At 37.6% G+C, this 22,012-nt stretch overlaps 1 protein-coding gene across 8 annotated transcripts in view; it reads left to right on the top strand.

The window, feature by feature from the left end:
- FOXJ3 (forkhead box J3) overlaps window positions 1–22,012 on the top strand; it is a 176,393-nt gene that overhangs the window by 50,613 nt on the left and 103,768 nt on the right. For 7 of the 8 annotated variants that reach the window (XM_074380638.1, XM_039474074.2, XM_039474072.2 and 4 more), the window contains 2 exons: window positions 6,129–6,453; window positions 19,382–19,456. In XM_074380638.1, coding sequence (XP_074236739.1) covers window positions 6,129–6,453; window positions 19,382–19,456 — 400 coding nt within the window. Of the gene's footprint in view, window positions 1–6,016; window positions 6,454–19,381; window positions 19,457–22,012 lie in introns of all 8 variants that reach the window. The other variant, XM_074380640.1, reaches the window with a different exon arrangement.

The following is a 22,012-nucleotide window of genomic DNA, read 5'->3' as shown; positions in this document are numbered from 1 at the left end:
AAAGGCAATGCTAAATTTCAAGTTAGTGAAAATGAAGAAGATATTTTCCTTCTTCCAAGTTGACCACCTTCGAGTTTGATCTCTTTTAGCTCCTAAGGAAAAGGTGGCTTTGGTGAGGTCATTTGAAACAGTAGTTTGGGTGGAAAGACAACACCTTAACATTACCTTTGTGTAGTAAGTTATCAGTCTTCTCTATTCTTAATGCTGTAGTTTTGTAGCTACACTCAGCTACTTCAGTTTGGACTTCAGAAGCAGTTGGTGTTTTTTTCAGCCTTGCAAGACTTCAGGTTATAGGACTCTTAGCTGAAATTGCAGGACAAGGGCAGGGAGTACCTATCTTAGCAAATCTGTATTTTCTCTGTCTATACTTGTAACTAATCAGTTTATTTCTCTTTTAGGACTTCAATTTAAATGGCGAGAAAGAGCCAACACATGCCAACATTCTAAATTTTTCCTGCTTCTCTTTTTGCACTAGTCTCAGTTGGCATATGGCTTGCTTTTCAAATTCTGCAGATAACAGTTTGACCAAATTCTTTGTCATCAGGTTTCCAACCTTCAGTATCGGAATTTGTTAACTCATTAACGCCTCTTTAAGAGTGTCCTAAAACATATTTTAGGTTATGTTACTTGTATCACCACACTGCCGTGTCCTAAATTCTCTGTTAGAAATTACATTCATTTGCTCATAGAGACTCTTTTATAGTAGTTAAACACATTAAAAGTCTGTATGGTAGTCAGTCTGCCGCTGGGTTGGCAGCTTCAAAACCACTTCACAGAAAAAATCAGGGATCCAGACCTTTTCTTTCTGTTTCCGTATGCTCAGTATCTGGCTTCTATTTTCAAGATCATCTTATGATCCAAGATGACTGTTAGAGCAATAATTAATTAGGTCCACATTCCAGAGAGCAGGCAGGGCAAAAGGCGCAATGCCATCCTGAATAAAATTGGGATTTATTCCTAAGGTAAAACGTAAGAACAAATATTAAGTGGCAATAGGCATAGCCCCTGCTTCTGGTTGCCTTGAGTGCTGAAACACTGTAATAGGAGTGATAGCACATATTGACCTTAAAAGATTCATGAGATCAGAATAATTCAAGAATCAGTCCTGTGGTAATTAGAAAAATTTCTCCTGAGTTATAAGTTGCTCAATTTTTTGTGTGTCATGAGTCTTAAGATGAAATGCCACGTGCCAGGAATGAAGTGGGAGAATTCAGTAATATTTGGGTCACAACACCCTCAGTATTCTTAATCTTTTTGTTTTCTTTGGTGTCTTTCTCTTACCTCCATTTAGGGAGCCAACAGTATCTCTACAAATTTGCCCTCCTTTTTGATACCGTTGAAACTTGAAAAACTTTTGGAGTCAGTCTGTGCTATACTTTGGGAATTAGGAAAGTTGCAGAGGGAGGCCATGCAGTGTACTAAAGTAGCCAGAATCATATATGGGATCATACGAGTGTCTGTGTTTCATAAAGTGGGATTAAAATCCCCGTGATATGACTTAGTTTGGAGTTGTTATAGCCTGATGCTCCTTATCCTTTAATTTTATGAAGAAAAAATCCCTTATGAAACTTACTTACTTTTTATTTTTTCTCTGTGACTGTAGCCAAAAGAGGAACTTCTTTTAAGCAGCAGTTACCATCATAGATTTAAGAACTTCAGACATAAGTTATTCTCCATGCCTTGCTTTCTCCCACAAGTAACATTATGTGCTTTTCATCTTTACTTCCATATTCTCATTTTTCTCTGTTATTCCAGTAGAATGGTTTCTCTTCCTGTGTAATGCTGCATGTCAATCTGTGCTCTGAGTCATACTTTTTTCTGTCTTTTCAAGAGCTTCAAACCTATACCTTACCTTCTGCTGCTTAGTACTGTATGTCACCTCTCTCTTTTAAATTTTGAGCTTGTTACAGTCTCACTTGTTTGAGGAGGAGCATACCCATACCTTCATTGGACAGTTACTATTTCGATCACAGCAGTTTCTTCTTTCAAGGAGATCAGAGTCCTGTGGGAGAGAGGTAGATAAAGATAATCACAGTTTCATGTAAATTTTATGATAGAGGTATTTATACTTTGCTTTAGGAATAATAGCTCCTTTAGCTTAGGAGATAGAGGATGGAAAGCAGGGATTGAGTAGGCTTTCTGTAGTGGGGAGATGTTTGGTGGTGAAGAAGTAGAAGCCAGCCTGGCAGATGGGTAAGTAAAGGGCATTCCAGAAAAGAAGGCCTTTATTCCTTATCCAATTACCATGTTATTTTTCAGGTAACTTGTACCTGGCATGGTATTAGGTAGCATCAGAAGTACTAATGTATGGTCACTGTCCATAGCGGTCGGGGGAGAAGAGGTGAGGGTAGAAGGCTTAAGCAAATGATTCACCGTGCATGTGAAACAACATATCAGTTGCCAAACTGAGGTTATAATTGCCTAGGAATTAAGAGAAGGCTTAATAAAAAATCAGTAAAAGCTAAAGTAGTTGAAAATGAGGAATTTAGATTTAGTATAGTAGGAGTTAGGGAGCCATTGAAAGTGTCTAGGCATAATGACATGAAAGTAGTGTTGATACATTTCTCTTGGAGTGTATGCATGGACTGGATATTATTAACAGGGAGTGGTGGTTGAGACATCAGAGTCTAGGAAGCCAGCTAGGAAGCTTTTGGAATGAGGTGAGGTAATGAGGGCCTGACATTTCTTAACCAGATTTCCATAACCAGATTCCTCAGAGCCTCCCGTGCTGTTTTTAAATTCACCACCATCTGCTCTCTTACACAAGTGGACTTCTGTCATCACCATTCCACTAATAAGTTTGTTTCTTTTTTTTGAGACAGAGTCTTGCTCTGTCTTCCAGGCTGGAGTGCAGTGGCGCGACCTTAGCTCACTGCAACCTTCATCTCCCGGGTTCAAGTGATTCTTCTGTGTCAGCCTCACGAATAGCTGGGATTACAGGCATGTGGCACCACATCCAGCTAACTTTTGTATTTTTAGTAGAGACAGGATTTCACCATGTTGGGCATACTGGTCTCGAACTCCTGACCTCAAGTGATCTGTCCGCCTTGGCCTCCCAAAGAGCTGGGATTATAGGTGTGAGCCACTGCACCCAGCCTAATACGGTTGTTATTAAAGTTAACTGGTGATCCAGCCAAATCTAATGGTTATCTTTTGTGTTCTTCACGCTTAATGGAGAACCACAATAGCCACCAGCCTAAGTACCAACAATGAAGGCACTTTTTGCTTCATTACTAAGAATGCTGTATATAAAATTTAAGAAATTGCAAACAGAACAGAAGCCCCACTTTTAGAGTTTAAATTTGAGACTTTTTATAGTGTACTTAAAATTTGCTCTTGCAGAACTGATGAATTATAAGCACAGTGGAATAATTTTTACACATGATGGCTTTGGAGATAGAGTCCGTTTTCTTTCCAGTCTATTTAAATCTTAACTTAGCTGAAGACTTAGCTGAAGTTCTTTCTTTACCCTCAAGGCTTCAGTCCATGTTGTTTTCTCCTTTTCCTGAAACTTCACAGCACCCAGAGCTCAGCTGTATACTTTTATTCAGTTCTCTGTTGTGTTGGACCTTTATTGGATTGTAAGTTCCTGGAAGACAGGAATTTGACCACACTTCCTTTGTGTGTATTTTTATTTTATACTCTAACATAGCTCTTTACATGTGTATAATTTATGCATTCTTGTTAAATATAACACATAGTAAATATCTATATTAATGAGATTCTCACAATGTCTTATTACTGGCAATGGTGGAAGGGAGCAGAAGGCAAAGATGGTTCTCAGTAGGGAGCACCTGCAATAACAATTATATTCCAATTTGTAATATACTTTTATATGAAAATGCGTGTAACTGGCTGCTTTGGAAATGTGAACAAAATAAAGCTCTACTCCATGGAGACTTGACTGAGGTAAATTGGATGACAGCATCGTATAAAATAGCCAATCCTTATTGAATGAAATGTGAATAATGATGGAAGCAGCCACTCTTCTTACCACTACCAGTAGTTAACATAAGTATTACTTGCCTGGCACTGTTCTGAAAACTTTACATCAGTGAGGTGGGTACTATTTTAAATTACCATTCTCATTTTACAGATGAGGTCTGGTTAGCAAAACTACCAGATTGGGAACAGGAGATCTGGGCTGTCATTTTCGTACTACAGCTAACTAACTGTGTGAAATTGGATGAACCTTAACTTCAGTTCTTTATCACTGAAGGATTAGTCTCGGATCTCTAGAGTACTTTCTCTACTATTCTGACATTGTGTGATCTCTAAATTATCCTGTCTTCTTATTCTACAAGTCCTTATATCTTCTTGCTGGAAACTGGGGTTTCTGGTTGAGATTGTAGAGTAGGATAGTAAGTTTTTTTTAAAAAGATCTCTGAAGGTGCTCTGTAGATGAATTTAAAGTTCAGGTTCAGAGGAATGTGTGCAATAGAGATGGAGGGAATTTGAGAAAAATGAGTAATGTAAAATTGTGGATCAACGTATCCGAAAATCAAGAGGACTCAATTTACTGGCAGTGCAGGTAGAATCCTCATGGCTCTCTGATTTATAATTGCTCTTGCTTAATCTGGTTTACCTTATGGTGTATTAGTGGCCTCCCAAGATACTCCTAGACTAATGCTATTAACCAACACTTACTGAATATTTCTTTTGTGCATATTTTATCACATTTAATTTTCAAAGTAATATTTTAACCATAGGTACTATTGTTACATTTTACAGATGAGAAAACTGGGAGGTAGAGGTGATGAACATCTTTACAGTTCTACAGCTGGTAACTGTTAGAATCACGATTTAGGCTCCAGGTCTTCCTCACCCCAAAGCCCCTGTTCTTTATTAATTCTTTGTTGCTTCCAAGTTATTCAGATACATAATATTACACATAATACTCAAGGTTGCTTTTTGCCTGGAGCCATTTGGAATGAAGGGCCTATATAGTATTTTCATAGTTACAGATGTTTTCTTTTGACTTTAAGTCAAAAGAGACCTTTACATTTTTTTATTTTTTTTTTTTCTCCTTTATTTTGTTATCACTTAGAAGTCTTTTTCATTCTTTTCTACTTTATTGTCAGTCATTGTTTCTACTTCTTTGACCCAGTAATAGAGGGCTTATGTCCTCTGCTGAAGTTAAGAATTCCAATGTGAAGTGTCAAGCCTTGTTTCTATGGTCTTATCTTCAGTTCTTAGAGCAGCTTTCTCCCTTTTATAGAATATGTGTTAACCTGGCAGATTTAGTGGTAATGGTCTGAATTTTTCAGCCTTGGGAGAAATACACTGTAGAATTCAAATCAGTGGATGTTTGCCCAAGCCTGTTTTTAAGTTTTTGATGCTGCTTTTCTTGCTGACTGTTTATGTGATTTAATGCCTTATATTTTGTACTCCCACATCTTTAGTTAGTTTTTGTAAACCTGTCTCTTGACTTTTTTTTTTTAAACAAAAGTAACTTCCTGGTACTGCTGTTTTCTTTTTCTCTCACTCATCAGTGTCCTTGACTTTGCATTCCTTTTTTCAGTCATCTCCCCCAGTTAGCTTGTCTCCTTGCTAATTCTTGTATACCCTGCTTTACTCTTCCTACCTCCTACCTGCACAAACTCAGCCTTCTTGCCTTCATGCAGATTCCTGTGCCAGTTTCTCAGTTACTTCTCTGACCTCTTGCCTCCACCTTACTTTTGGTATTATGTTTTTATGACTCTCCTAAAATTTATGTAAAAGAAATGCTAGAGGTACATTTTAAGCTTTTAAGGGCTTGTGCTGGTGATGAGTAAAAGAGTTGGGTTGCAGCTTGGCTTTTCACACCTAGAGCCTGTTGCCTTCTTAAAGAAACAGGCAGCGATTTTTAGAAAGATTGGCATCGGAATCACTTTTTTTGTATGTATTGTTCTGTATTTTAAACAATTTTAAAATGAAGTTTGTTATGTTTTGGTGAGGAAAAATTAAAAAAGATTGGAAATGTTGATCCCTTAAATATTTGGTTTGCTCATTAACATACTCAATCTTTTTCCTCCAGATGTAACTCAGGCTTTCCCTCACTTTGGAACTCCTAGATTTGTGAATATTGGATATTTTGAGAAGCAGGGGTTCTTTCCTTGATATTGACTAAGGAGTCTATTTACCTTCAGGATGACATCTGAACTGGAGAGCAGCCTAACATCTATGGACTGGTTACCACAGCTCACCATGAGAGCAGCCATCCAAAAATCTGATGCTACACAAAATGTACATGGAACAGGAATTTCTAAGAAGAATGCACTCCTTGACCCAAATACAACTCTGGACCAGGAAGAAGTCCAACAGCACAAAGATGGGAAACCTCCATACAGTTATGCCAGCCTCATTACATTTGCAATTAATAGCTCACCCAAAAAGAAAATGACTTTAAGTGAAATTTATCAGTGGATTTGTGATAACTTCCCGTATTATAGAGAGGCTGGCAGTGGTTGGAAGGTAAGGATTTTATTTAAATTATTACTTTTATGAAGTAAGCAATGATAATATTGACTTCTGAAAATAAAGCTTTGTAAAGGCTCATATAACAATGTGACATTTTAATCTCTAGTGGTTTTAGGATGTCAAAAAAAGTTTTTAGCTTAGGTGAATAACTTTATTTTTGGTAGATTATTAGTGTGTTAGAGCTTGATTATGTTATAGAATTGACAGCATAAAATAAGAGCAGAGATAATGTAGCATTCACTGCAAACCATACCTGTAGTTCAGGTGAGTTGGCAGTGAGCCTAAAGTGAAAAACAACATAGTATTGCAGCTAGTACTGAATTTCTCAGTCAAGTTTTTTTTTTTTTTTTTAAATTAGAGACAAGGTCTTGTTCTTTTGCCCAAGCTCGAGTGCCTGAGCATACCACCATGGTCAACTAATTTTAAATTTTCTGTAGAGATGGGGTCTTGCTCTGTTGCCCCTGCTGGTTTTGAACTCCTGGCTTCAGGCGATCCTCCTACCTTGGCCTGACATAGTTTTGGCATTACAGGTGTGAGACATTGTGCTTGGCCAAGACTTTTAAAAAAATCTTTATCTTGAAAGAATTTTAGATTTTCACAGGAGTTGCAAAAGGCATACAGAAGGTTTTCATATATACTTCATCAGCTTCTTCTAATGTTAGCATCTTATATGACCATAGTACAATTATCAAAACTAAGAAATTGACTGGGCATGGTGGCTCATGCCTATAATCCCGGTGCTTTGTGAGGTGAAGACAAGAGGATTGCTTTAGAACAAGAGTTTGAGACCAGTCTGGGAAACATAAATTGCTCATGATTAGATGTTTTCTTATGATTAAAATGAGGTAATACATTTTTGGGAAGAATAATACGGATACGATGTGGCCTTTGTGCATAACATATCAGGGGATAGATAATGTAAGTATGTCTTAATGGGAATGTTACCTATGTTTCTTTGGTTAAGGGGATATCTGCCAGGTTTCTTCATTATAAAGTTATTTATCACTTTGTAAATAATAATATGTTTTGGGAGGATACTTTGAGCGTATGCAAATACAGTAAGTCCTCAACTTTGATAGGTTCTTGGAAAATGTGACTTTAAGCAAAACTACATAAAGTGAGACCGTTTTTTTTTTTTTTTTTACCAACATTATAACGAAATGATATTATTTGAAGACATGCTGTACTTTGACTTAATGTCACAGTTTCCAAGAATCCCGTTAGTAGTGCTAAATGAAGACTTACTGTACGTTATTTCTTCTAAAACTTTTGTCCATTAATTTTAGCATTCGTTGGTAGGTCATAATTGTAGCAATTATTACTGTTTTCTTTCTTTTTTCTTTTATTGAGACAGTCTCACTCTGTTGCCCAGGCTGGGGTGCAGGGGTGCCATGTTGGCTCGCTGCAGCCTCCGACTCCTGCATTCAAGCAATTCTCCTGCCTCAGTGTCCCGAGTAGCTGGGATTACAGGTGCCCACCACCACACCCAGCTAATTTTTATATTTTTAGTAGAGATGGGGTTTCATCATGTTGGCCAAGCTGATCTTGAACTCCTGATGTCAGGTGATGCTCCCGCCTCAGCCTCTCAAAGTGCTGCGATTATAGGCGTGAACCACTGTGCTTGGCTAATTATTACTGTTTTCTAATGGTGATTTTCTCTTTTCCTTAATTCCTTTGACATTTATTAACTAATATTCTTCTGAAAAGCTGAGTTGTTCCTTTAATCTCTTTTATTCATGTATTCGATCATTTATTTATAATAGTATGCACTCATAGATATTTATTCTTTGTGCTATTGTTGTCATTCAAATAGTTTCAACTTTGGCCAATGGGAGCTCTCACAGGTTGGCCCATACTTTCTTTGCTTAGCACTTTCTTTCTTTTTGGCAAAATAAGGTGTTCCAGGGCTATAGTATATCTTCCTTGCCCAACCCTGGAATCAGCTACTTCTTTAAGGAGACTTTTGAGGTACTAGCTCATTTATGTTATACAACAAATAATTCAACTTTCTCTTTTTAAATTTTTATTTTAAGTTTTATTTTTTTTTTTAGATACAGTCTTGCTCTCTTTCTCAGCCTGGCTGGAGTTCAGTGGTACGATCCTAGCTCACTGCAGCCTCAAACTCCTGGGCTCAAGTGGTCCTCCTGACTTATCCTCCTGAGTAGCTAGGACTACAGGTGCGTGCTGCCACGCCTACCTGGCTAATTTTTAGGGTCTTGCTACGTTGCCTGGGCTGGTCTTGGCCTCAAGTGATCCTTCTGCCTCCACCTCACAAAGTGCTGGGATTATAGATGTGGGCCACCACGTCTGGCTCAACCTACTTTCTTCTGTCTGCACGTGTTATATTCATATTCTTACATAGAAATTACCCAGTTGTGTGCCATGTCAGGTGTGTGTATACATGTAGAGGAAGGAAGTGTTAGGGCTTTAGGTTTACCATCAGATGGTAGTTACTTAGTTTCTCTTAGCTCTTCCTGCTTCAACACTTTTGCCTTTTTTATTTGGATTTATTAGAGACATTTGCTGATTTACTGTGTACCAAGGATGTGCTATGCACAGTTCCCTTGTAAGGGAAGGGATTGTGCCTCGTTGAAGTTTTTGTATCTCTTTCTCTTTCATACCATAGTACACAGTGCTTCCATTTAGTAAGCTTCAATAAATGCAGTTTGAATGAAAGCATGAATCTTGGTCCCAATCTACCTTTTTAGCTCTTATTTTTTGTACCTTTCATATACTACTTCTGGCTATTCCAGCCTACTAACTGTCCCTGTAAGTAAGCACATCTGTTTCCTTCTCGCTTTTGTTTTTCTCTTATTTCTCCTTGGACTTTGTCTCTTTTGCCCTTTTTTTTTTTTCAGTTGATAATGCCCTATTATTTCAACTCATGTTATTTTTCGTCTCCCTATAGAATCAATCTCTTGTATTATCATATACTTTATTAATAGCAGTATTATAGAACTTAGAGATTTTTTAAAATTCAGAAATCTTGTTTCACTAGTTTTTACTTTTGTACTCAGATACTCAAAATGATAACTGCTTTTATTATTTTCATTCTGCCAGGCACTATACTAAGTGCCATCTTTGTCTCTTTAGGCCACACAGTAGCCTTATGCAGTAGGTACTATTATTGTCCAAATTTTAAAGGTAAGAAAACAAAGACTTAGAGAAGTTAAGTAACTTTCTAGAGTTTCTCAGCTAGCGAATCTGAGGTAGAGTCAGGATTTGGTAGCAGACTTGGAGATTTTTTCCCAATGCTCATGTTCCTAACCATTAGAAAGATGCATAATTTTGCAAAAACTATATAAATATTTATTAAATTTAATTTGCCAGGATAAATTCCCCTTAGCTGGCTAATTCAGTATGAGAAGTGATTGTTACAGTATATTTTGAATAGGAGTCTACCCTAACAGAATGTTTCAGTGGAGGATATACCTAGTAAAACTTGAATGAAACATGAATCAGAGCATCATTCTAAGCAAGTAGTAGTGGATCTGTTTAAGCTGTGCTTTCTGGCTTTACGGTGCCGTAGACTCTTTTTTGTCAAGATTTAGCATGAGGAAAGGCTAGAACATTTTGATAAACCTGTGTGGTTACGGAAACATTTGGTGGCTAGGGAGTAGAAATGGCCAAAATTTGAATATGTGGCTTAGAAAGCCCACTAAGGATTCATGGGTCAGTATCATTGATTGTAAACTAAGTACCTTCAGGTGCCAGATGGGTGATGTAAATAGGGAAAGCAAAAAAATTGCCAGACGGAAGAGTGTGTCTAATGTAAAAGGAGTAATTATGTCCTAGTTAGTTACTGCTTTCCAGGGCACATGGCAGATCTTCCAGTCTACTCTGCTCCCCAGGAAAAAGGAAATCTGGATTTTGTGTGTAATTTCCAAATTTTTAACTCTTGTTAACTAATTCTGATTTTCTTGAATCTCTGCAGGCCAGATATAAGTCTTGTGTCTGGGTTCAGCCTATGGACTACTAATTTGGAATCTCTGGTCTAGATAATATCCTCCTCTTTTCTGCTAATTTTTTTTTTTTTTTTTTTTTTTGAGACGGAGTTTCGCTCTTGTTACCCAGGCTGGAGTGCAATGGCGCGATCTCGGCTCACCGCAACCTCCGCCTCCTGGGTTCAGGCAATTCTCCTGCCTCAGCCTCCTGAGTAGCTGGGATTACAGGCACGTGCCACCATGCCCAGCTAATTTTTTTGTATTTTTAGTAGAGATGGGGTTTCACCATGTTGACCAGGATGGTCTCGATCTCTCGACCTTGTGATCCACCCGCCTCGGCCTCCCAAAGTGCTGGGATTACAGGCTTGAACCACTGAGCCCGACCTTTTTTTTTTGAGATGGTGTCTCTCTGTTGCTCAGGCTGGAGTGCAGTGGTGTGATCTCGGCTCACTGCAAGCTCTGCTTCCTGAATTCAAGTGATTCTCATGCCTCAGCCTCCTGAGTAACAGGGACTACAGGCACGTGCCAGTATGCCCAACTAATTTTTTTTAATTTTTACTAGAGATGGGGTTTTATCATGTTGGCCAGGCTGGTTCTGAACTCCTGACTTCAAGCAATCTGTCTGCCTTGGCCTCCCAAAATGCTGGGATTACAAGTCTGAGCCACCGTGCCTCGCCCTCAGCTAATTTAGTCTTTCATTCATTAATGTGAAAAGGATTTATTTATTGTCTGCTCTTGTGAAGCAGTGTGCTAGGCTTTGGTACTACTAAGCAGAGTAGCACAGGGCCCTAAGGGAGCATACAGTCTTCATTAGATGAGATGAATAAAAACAAGTAATTATTATGCTATATAAAAAGCTCTGTGATAGAGGACTCTAGAGTGCTGGGCTATAAATAGTTGACTAATTGGGCACACCTGCTGTGTGTAAACTATGAAAATATCCATTGTATATGTGACCTAGTAAAAAGTGTTAAAGAAAGGGTACAGTTAATGAGTTTATGGCGAGTGTTATAATATAAAGTGAGTGGTCCAGAGATTAAGTGCTACCGAAGTACAAGAAGTGGGGAATCATTAGACAGCCAAAGGGGGAAGTGAGACTTGAGCTGTATTTTGAAGGATAAGATTTGTGAAGGTGTTTTTCAAAGTTCAAGTGTTAAGAATCACTTGGTTATAGCAGTTTGCAGTAGAGTGTGATAGAGTCAGAATATGGAGATCCTGTGAATATATGAATGCCAAACTGAAGAGCACTTGGTCCAAATTTAAGGAATAGCATATAAAGTTCGAATGTTGTTTTCCTCATTAATTTGTCTGGCTTCATTTTTTGATGATGTCTACCTGAGAATGTCAAATGCATTCTGCTGATACTTCTTGCTAATAACCAGCCCAAGTAATGGGTCTGAAACTGTTTTAGATGTAGTGATACAGTTTCAATTGGAAGAAATAGAGAAGGGTAATGTCATTGTTAGAACTAAATAGGTAGAGAACTAATGGGTAGAGAAGGATGATGTTGCTCTTAGAACTAGAAGATGCTGAGAGAGATGATCCGGTCCTATCTACTACTTTAATATTTTCAGAGATTGCTATTAAAGTTTACCCAGTTTTAAAGTATTTGGTGCCTACCACATGGCATGATCGCTTTTAATTTTATTTTTTTGAACTTGGAGATATTTTGAACACTTCTAGTAGAGACAGATGGAACCTAGTTTATCTTCTCCTTTTCACAGGCTTGTGTTTTTCTATTTTACTTCCCATTCACTCTGCTTAGATTTGTTTAGAACACTTCAGCAATTTGCTGCTTGCTCTTCTTCAGGTATAGAGGAGGTGGGTCATGGGAAAATGGGAGGTCACTTAGAACTTGTGGAGTTAGCTTCTATTGGTTGAAGAGAGGTTTGGAGAAAGATCTTAAAGCAACTGTCACCACCTGTCCAGATACGCAGAGTCAACTTATGCAACCTAGAGGACAATATGTTGCCACTGTCACTTAAAAAGGCTCAAATAGAATTTTAGTATTTAAACTCCCTTTTATTTTGTGTCAGGGCCTTAAAGGGGGATTACATATTAAAAATACTTCTTTGGATATTCCGTAATTGAATGATTTTGTATTCTGCACTAGAGGAAAAGGAATTAAATTTTCAGGCCCTGTGTGTTGGGCTCATGCCTGCAATCCCAGCACTTTGGTGGGAGGCCAAGGCAGAAGGATTGCTTGAGACTAGCCTGGGCAGTATAGAAAGACCCTGTCTCTACAAAATAAAAAATAAAAAAAATTAGCTGGGCATGATGGTGTGTCCCTGTGGTCCCAGCTACTTGAGAGGCTGACATTGTGAGGATTGCTAGAGCCCAAGAGGTAGAGGTTGCAATGAGTTATCATGCCACTATACTCCAGCCTGGCAACAGAGCAAGACTCTGTCTCCAATAAAATAAAATAAAATAAAAAATCTTCATGGTATTCACTTTGAGAAAAATTAACTTATTAAGTTGTTGAAGTTTAGGAAGTTTAATTAAAAAAAAAAAATATATATATATATAAAAGTGGTATCTGGGTGTATTATGTTACTTTTTGTGTGCGTATAAAAGGAATAGTATACATTATGTGTTTGCCCATTGTTGTGAAAATAAATTTAGGAATTTAAACTAGAAATGCAATAAATATAAATACCTCTAGGGGATAGATGGGAACCAAGGTGGAAGAGATGTAGAAGGAAATAAGATTTTGAGTATACCTTTTTTTTTTTTTTTTTTTTTGAGAGACAGATTCTTGCTCTTGTAGCCCAGGCTGGAGTGCAGTGGCACGATCTTGGCTCACTGCAACCTCCGCCTCCTGGGTTCAAGCAATTCTCCTGCCTCAGTCTCCCTTGTAGCTGGGATTACAGGTGCCTGCCACCACGCCCAGCTAATTTTTTTGTATTTTTAGTAGAGACGGGGTTTCGCCATGTTGACCAGGCTTGTCTCAAACTCCTGACCCTGTGATCCACCCGCCTTGGCCTTTCAAAGTGCTGGGATTACAGGCATGAGCCACTGCGCCCTGATGAGTATACTTTTTTTTTTTTTTTTTTTTTTTTTTGAGACAGAGTTTCGCTCTTGTTACCCAGGCTGGAGTGCAATGGCGCCATCTCGGCTCACCGCAACCTCTGCCTCCTGGGTTCAGGCAATTCTCCTGCCCCAGCCTCCTGAGTAGCTGGGATTACAGGCACGCACCACCATGCCCAGCTAACTTTTTGTATTTTTAGTAGAGACGGGGTTTCACCATGTTGACCAGGATGGTCTCGATCTCTTGACCTCGTGATCCACCCGCCTCGGCCTCCCAAAGTGCTGGGATTACAGGCTTGAGCCACTGCGCCCGGCCGAGTATACCTTTTTATATAGTTTTAACTTTTAAACGCATGTACATGTTTTACATATTTTTTAAAAAATTGAAAGGGATGTAAAAAGGAAACCCTCAAACAGAATACAAGCAGAAACAAGCCTAACATTGTGTTGAATTAATAATGTAATCACACGGAAAACAAATTGAAGAAACTTTCGGTACGTGCCTTTATGGCATACATTTGAAGGCCAAAAAGAGTTACAAAGAAGTCATCAACTTAGTAGATTTGTGTTTGGTAGTGGAACTTCACTAGAGGCAGTCTCTATCTCCAACAACCCCAAGAAAAGAAGTTTGGAGAGAAGAAGTTAGAAAGTTGAGAGCAATTCTGAATCCATTTTAGGTAGGATAGAACAAATGAGTACTTCACTGATTTGGGGGGAGGTGCCTATGGGGGAGAAACCAGGACTCACAGAAGAAAGATATGGATAAGAATGTAGTAGTTGGTTGGATTGGAGGTAGCAGTTTAAATTCAAATTGAAAATAAAAATTACTTAGAATGCTTTTAAAATTAGAATCGCCAGGTCGCTACTCCAGAGATTTTAAATTAGACACCTTAGATGGAGCCTAGGTATCTTCATTAAAATAACATCCCTTCATCATATTGATTGACCTTTAAAAAAAAATCACGTAATTATTTCTGCCTCTTCACCAACTTCTTTTCTTGGCATTATGGGAGATGGGGACTTCTCAAGCTGTAAGGTCTGAAGTAACCTCTTTTCTTTATGGGTTTTATGTGTATGTACACGTCTTGGCTTCCATATCTCTGTGAGTGTTTTTACATTCTTAATAGACTTTTGATATTTTTTTCAACAGATAATGTGATTACCATATGAAAAACATTGTATGCTAGCTTTTGGGTTGAAAGACAAACTTCCTACCCTCATGGAACCTATTTGCATTTTGGTAGAGAATACAGCATGGAGGGGGAAGACAGTTAAACAAATAATTGCAAATATGATGAGAAATTCAGAATGACGAAGTTTATTACTGTGGAACCTAACTAATCTGTGAACACCAGAAAGGGCTTCCGTAAAGAACTGAAGTTTGATCCAAGAAAGAATTGAAAATTGAGTAGATTGATTTACATGAAGAAAATGGAATATGACTGGGGGCAGTAATCTTTGCAGATGTAGCAACTTGTTGAAAGCATAGTACCTGAGGGAGAACATTGGAGGGGATGAATGTAGAGAGCAAAATAGGGTCAGATCGTGAAGAGTCTTTGGAGGCTTAAGAATACTGGATTTTGTCCTAAGTGCATTCAAAGTTTTGAAGTGAAGGGGTAGCACCAAATTTGCATTGTGAAGATGTAACACTCTGCAGGGTGGAGAATGATGGAAGCAGGGCAGAGAGGAAGGGGGCACCAGTTAGGAAGCTGTTGTACCAGTTTTGCTGAGATTGGTTCCCTGGACTGAGATAGTCACAGAAAAGATGGGGTAAGATAGGCAGATCTAAGGGAGGCTTAGTAAGATTTGCTGATAGATTTGTTTTAGGTTGTAAGACAGAGACAGGAGTTAAGGGTGTTGGTTTTTGATGGGCGCAGTTATGTGAATAATAATGTCTTTAAACTGAGAAGAGAAAACTGGAAGAAAATCACATTGGGCATAAAGATTGAGTTATAAATATGTTGAGTTTGAGGATTTTCTGGAGTCATACAGTTGATAGTTGGAAATACATGTTAGGAACTCAGGAGAAAGATGTGTGCTGGATGTAGACAGATTTAAGTGATTTGTCACAGGTGGTCATTGGCTGTAGATGAGATTGGCTAGGCAGCAAATGTAGAAATGAGAAAGACATAGGGCAGAACCCTGAAGATTTCCAACAATTAATCTTTTTGTAGAGGAGGAAGACTGTGGAGAGGTGTATAGTTCCTTTGAAGTGATGAGTTCACACTGAGCCATTTACAAATGATACATCTTTCTTGTGACAGTCTTGATTTGTATGTTACCCTCATCTTGAACTTTTAAGCTGTGTAGGTGAACTACAGTTTGTCTGATGCCTCTTTATTTTTTCCTGTCTTATTTTATTTTAGATTTGAATTGTGTTTTTTTTTTTTGTTTTTTTTTTTGAGACGGAGTTTCGCTCTTGTTACCCAGGCTGGAGTGCAATGGCGCGATCTCAGCTCACCGCAACCTCCGCCTCCTGGGTTCTGGCAATTCTCCTGCCTCAGCCTCCTCAGTAGCTGGGATTACAGGCACGTGCCACCATGCCCAGCTAATTTTTTGTATTTTTAGTAGAGACGGGGTTTCACCATGTTGACCAGGATGGTCTCAATCTCTCCACCTCGTGATCCACCCGCCTCGGCCTCCCAAAGTGCTGGGATTACAGGCTTGAGCCACCGCGCCCGGCCTGAATTGTGTATTTTTTATGAATCCATTTTATCTCCACAATTCTGTTATTATCCCCTTTTCTAAATATTTTTTTAGTGATTACTGTAGGGTTTACTATAAACATATCTTAGTTCATTCAGGCTGCTATAACAACAATGGAAAGAAAACCGAAAACACAGAGTGAGTGGCTTACAAACAACAAACATTTATTTCTCATAATTCTGGAGGCTGGGAATTCTAAAATCAAGCTCTCAGCAGATTGTGGTGATGGCCTATTTCCTGGCTCATAGATGATTGTGTTCTCATTATAACCTTACATGGTAGAATGGGGCAGTAAACTCTCTGAGCCTCTTTTATGAACACTAATCTCTTTCCTGAGGACACCCTTCGTAACCTAATCACCTTAAAGGCCTCTCCTCCAAACATCACATTGGGAATTAGGTTTCAACATAAGAATTTTGAGGGAATGCAAATATTCATTGATTGTAACATCTTACTGCATTCTACCTTCAAATAGTATTAAACCATTTTGTGTATAATTTAAGAATTTTGAAAACCACGTCTTTAGAGTTCCTTTAACCTATCCTTTTTGCTATTGTTATACATTTTACTTTTATATAGTTACAGACTCCATAATAAATTATATTTGCTTTACACAGTTATCTTTTTCCCTTTTTAATTTTTTTACAGTCTGAATATGTTCATACAGTTTTCTTTTAAAAGCATTAAATTGACCTTCATTTTTTACCATTTCTGGCACTCTTCATTTATTTTCGTGATCTGCATTTTTGTTTGATTTCATATTTCTGCCAAAAGAACTTCCTTATAACAGTGTCAGACAGCTGAGATAAAATTTTTCAAGTTTTTTTTTTTGTTTGGAAGTCTTTATATTGCCATTATTTTTGAGAGATATTTTCACTGTGTATATAATTCGCAGGCTTTTTTTCTTTTAGTATTTTAAGATGTCACTCTATTGCCTTCTGGCATGCAGAGTTTTTGAGAAGTCCACTGTAATTCTTAAAGTTGTATACCACAACTTTACATTCCTCCAGCAGTAGGCACCTGTTAACTTGTGCTTGGAGAGTTGGACTTAGGTACTGTAGGAAATGTAATTTTTTCATCTCTTTAATTTTAGTTGTCTCTGCTCACCTTTTTACACATGGGAATTTCTTGCTCCTTCTCTGTCAGTATACTGCATTTGCTTGTTGTTCAGTATTATGCTTTTGGTAGAGGCAGGGGGTTTTCTCTGTTTTGTTGGTTTAGCCTTAGTCTTATGGAGACCCTTGAACTTAAGGGGGGTGGGCTTTTTCAGTGTTTTTTTCCCCTCAGCCAAACTAGTCTTGTGTATCTGTAGTTGCTTTTTGGTGGGAATTTCCCATCTGTTCTCCAGGTGTAGCAGACCTCTACATGGTATCTGTGTAGGATCCTGGACCCAAAGTAGTTTTCCTGTACCTCTCCCAGAGTTCAAGGGATTTGCTTATACTTTTCCTCCAGCAGCAGATCATATTTGCCTATGTACAGGGAACGGTGTCCGATCCCTCTCTAGAGGCACCATGGTTTTGTTTCCATTCTTCCCCCAGAAGCAGAGAATCTTTGCCAGAGTCCTACAGGTGAGAGGTTTTGCTGTCTTTACCGCAAACTTCTTGTTTTGCTTTGTAAAATCTATGGAAGGTTGGTGGGCTTTGTCTCCTCAATCCCTATCACTGTCAATCACTTTCTTCCTGTTTATGCCACTAGGGGAGACTTTCTTGGGTCTCCTTTCTTACCCTCATTCTTTCTTCGGAACACATGGTAAAAGCCTATGGAGAAGAGTTTAAGAGTGTGTGGGAACTTCTCTTGTGTCCAGGGTTTTTGTTGCTCTAGAGTGACAAAAAAACCCCATGATTGGCTTGTAAAATTTTAACTAATTTTTTTTTAACTGCTTGGATGGTGCCCACCTCTTTTTCCTATGTTCTGCCAAAGGTGATTTAGTTGTGTGTCCAGTTTCTCATGGAATAGCCTTGCTCTTCTTAGGAATGTGGTTTGGTTGCCTTGCAACTTGAGCTCTCTGATGTGGCTTAAAAATAAGTTTTTTTTTTTTTTTTTAAAGCTTACCTAGGATTTTCTCTTTGGGAGAGAGCATCTTTCTTTGTAGCTGTTTATATCCCAAGCATAAGTTTTAAATTTCTGCTTTGGTAATAAGATGGTCTTGATTTTATATTCTGTAATCAGCTTTTTAAAATGTTTAAAATTTTAATACTGTGCCTGAGGGGGAGATTTTATTATAGGCATTCTTGTTAGACTACTGGATTTTTATTAAAAAATAGAAGAGATATTATGCCAAAATATAACCCCAAAAGGGACCATTCTGAGTAATGGCCAAATGCAGTTGGACCTCTTCTGTCCCAAATACTAGCCATTTGGGAACAAACAAGATTATTTGGGAATGGGTTTTGGAGAATTTAACTGAGAAGAAATGGACTTTGGGGCATATCCTTTAAGAATTGTGGTATAGTCCTACTTATTCATGAATAAATTTTTATTTCACAGACTGCAGGTTTCTAAAGGCATTTTCCTGCTACCCACCTTGGTTATTCTTCCCTGCTACACTGAGGAGTCTAGATGTTCTTCCTAGGCCCCTGTAACCAGTATTTTTCCACATGGTTTTCTTTTTTACAGATTGTGGTGAGAACCTACTGGGGTTCTGTATTTATTTATTTTTTTTTGTAATAACACAGTGGAATTGTGTGTGTGTGTGTGTGCACACGTGCGTGTGTGTGTGTGTTTAACATTTTTTAAACTAATTAAAAAGTGGTAATACATGTGTCGTACAGACCGCTTGGACCTTGCAGAAAAGTAAAGCGAAGAAAATAGTCATCATTTTTAATTCTGTGTAGAATAACTTCTAACATTTTGCATCCTGGCTTATTTCCAAGAATAAATAAATAAATTTAAAATATATACCATAATTAAAGTCATAATATATATCATATGCCAGTTTTATATTTGGCATTTAATATTTAACAATACATTACAGGCATCTTCTTGTATGATTAAAAGTCTTAAACACTTAAAATGCTACATATATTTTATGAAATCCACTAGAGATTATTTTCCAGTAACAACTTCCCCTTGCATTCATAATTTGAAAGTCAAAAAGATTGAAATTTGAAGTTTCTTAAAAAGTTTATTTCATTTGTAATTGTCTTCTAAAGTGTAGAGTTGTTTAGATTTCTAATTCTGTTTTTAAAGATGGGTTATGTTTTTTGGATTTTATCATCCTTATGGCTTTTCTTCTTTAATTCCAGAATTCCATACGACATAATCTGTCACTGAACAAGTGTTTCCTTAAAGTGCCTCGATCGAAAGATGACCCTGGAAAGGTAGGATTCATTTTCTTAAGCAAATGAATTTTTCAGTATGTCCCTTGTTATATTTGAATTAAGGACTTTTCCAGTTCATTGAATGGGAACCTCTGCGAAATAGCAAGTCCTCCCCCACCCTGCTCCATCTCAGCTTGTTGGAGAGTTTTAAGCTGTGGGAAGCTAACTAGTGTAGAGCTGTCGTATACCACAGCTTTGTTGTACTTTGCTGTTTCTTTCTTTTCTTTCTTTCTTTTTTTTGGAGATAGAGTCTTGCTCTGTTGCCCAGGCTGGAGTGCAGTGGCGTAATCTCTGCTTCCTGGGTTCCAGCAATTCTCCTACCTCAGCCTCCCGAGTAGCTGGGATTACGGGCGTCTGCCACCATGCCCAGCTAATTTTTGTGTTTTTAGTAGAGACATGTTTCACCATGTTGGCCAGGCTAGTCTCAAACTCCTGATCTCATGATCCACTCGCCTTGGCTTCCCCAAGTGCTGGGATTACAGGTGTGAGCCACTGTGCCCAGCCTGTATTTTGCTGTTTCTAATCTAATCTTTGGTTGAAGTGTTGTGTATTGAATTAAATTTGGTGTTTGAGCTGCTTGTCAGGAATTTCAATTAATTAATTAATTATTATATATAAAGGATGCGTCAGTATGTTATTGGCAACAAGTGGAAGTATTCTTACACTGGAATAAAATAGTTTCTGTTATTTACCCATTTCTGAGTATAATCAAGAAGAGTGTACTTCTCTTATCTCTTGGCACCATTGCATTTTTCACATTTTTAGTATTTTATCTATTGTGACTCTCCTTTTTTTTGTTGTTTTGATAGCTACTCAACTATAGTGTGCCCTGAACTTGGTACTAGTTGCTTGGTTTCTGAAATTTAAGAGTGCTTGGTTATACCGTATTTGGTTGTCAAGGTAAGTTACTAGATTAGGACTTTGAGACAGTTTATTTATTGGCAAACATAGTGCTTGTTTAAGTGGTTAGGCTTCTTATATTGTTTTTAGGCTAGCTATCCTTGGAAGAATCTTTCTAAAATGTAAGCCTAGCCATGTAAGCACCTTGCTTAAAAGTATTCCTTAGTATCTTGGAGGTGTTTACTTTCTCTTCTTATAAAATATTCTTTACTGTTTTTTTCTTGATCTGCCTTTTCAGCTATAATTCACTTGTTCAGGACTCACTGAAGAACTACTTGAAGTTTTCCAAACATGGCATTCATATGGTTATCTGTAAATTTCCTTGCTTTAGTTTTCTAGTCTACTTCTTGTCTTTCACTATTGAGCGGCAACATTACTTCTCTGAGGCTTTTTTGTTTCCCCATACTTGAGCTGAGTTTGTTGCTCCTTGTTTGAGTTCCTTTTATTTTGTAGCGACTGTCATCATTGTAGTAGCTCCTAACTGGACTCTGGGTTGCTGGGCTTGACCCTCTAGTTTATAATAACTTTCACATAGTAGGCATCAGTCTTTCAAAAAAAAAAAAAAATTAACTTACTCATATGGTCTCTTTTTTCAAATTCTTTGTTAGTTATCTACTGCTCTTAAAGTCGAAATGTATGCAAGTAGGGATCATGTGTATCTTGTTCACTGTTAGACCCAGTTGCTTGCACAGTGGCTGGTGGCACTGAGGAGACACCCTTGCTGAATGAATGAATATAATGTATCCTCTGTTAGACTGTTAACTTTCTTGAGTTTAGAGATGAAGTTACTCATTTCTAGCTTAAAGCAGTTTTTCTGAAGTAATGAACATGTTATAGCACTTTTTATAATCTACTCTGTCAAATTGGTTATCAGTAAGATTGAACAGATTATTATAATAGTCTTGTAAAAATAGTCTTGTAAAATTGTATGTTTAATTTTGAGATGCTGAATAGGAATTGGTGTACCTTTTCCTTTGAAGGAGGCTTATTGCAAAAAGATACTTAGATTTTAAAAATATATTCTTTATCACATTTTCTGTAGGCAATGAGTATATGTGGGTCAGACTGAAAAATGTTTTTAGGAGACTTCAGAGATTTTTTTACTAGAGTTCTATGAAGTCACTAATTGGGTTCTGTAAACTTTTGGTTCTGATTGGATTTTGAAATGAATTTGAAGTTACTAAAAAAATGAATACACTTGAATGCTTAATTCTGTCATGTACTTGATTTTAACCAGTTGGAGACTCTTAAAAATGTATCATGTCAGGTATTTTTCTTTTGTGTAGAAGTTTAAGCTTTTGTTCATCTTTAATAAATAGTCTGTACCATAAGACAGATGTGGAAAACATGTTGCTTTCTGCAACTCTTCTTTTTCAATCAGGATTCTCAATTTATGTGCAACTAAAACAAAATACAGATGTAAGAGTCCTGAGAGGCTAATCAAAGCTTTTATCTTTTGCCAGTAGTTATCAATTTTAAGGTTTTGTATTTATTAAAATGCCTCATTCTTATTGATTTTGGTCATAATAAATATCATACATTTGATTTTATAATAGTAATTTTTCTTATCAGTCTCAAAGTGAGGTTTAGTTTGTTTGTTTGTTAGTTAATTTTGAGATGGAGTCTTGCTCTGTTGCCCAGGCTGGAGTGCAGTGG

The sequence above is a fragment of the Saimiri boliviensis genome, chromosome 11, assembly GCF_048565385.1.
Source record: "Saimiri boliviensis isolate mSaiBol1 chromosome 11, mSaiBol1.pri, whole genome shotgun sequence".
In the NCBI taxonomy this organism is placed as follows: Eukaryota; Metazoa; Chordata; class Mammalia; order Primates; family Cebidae; genus Saimiri; species Saimiri boliviensis.
This window is presented reverse-complemented; position numbering and strand designations above follow the sequence as displayed.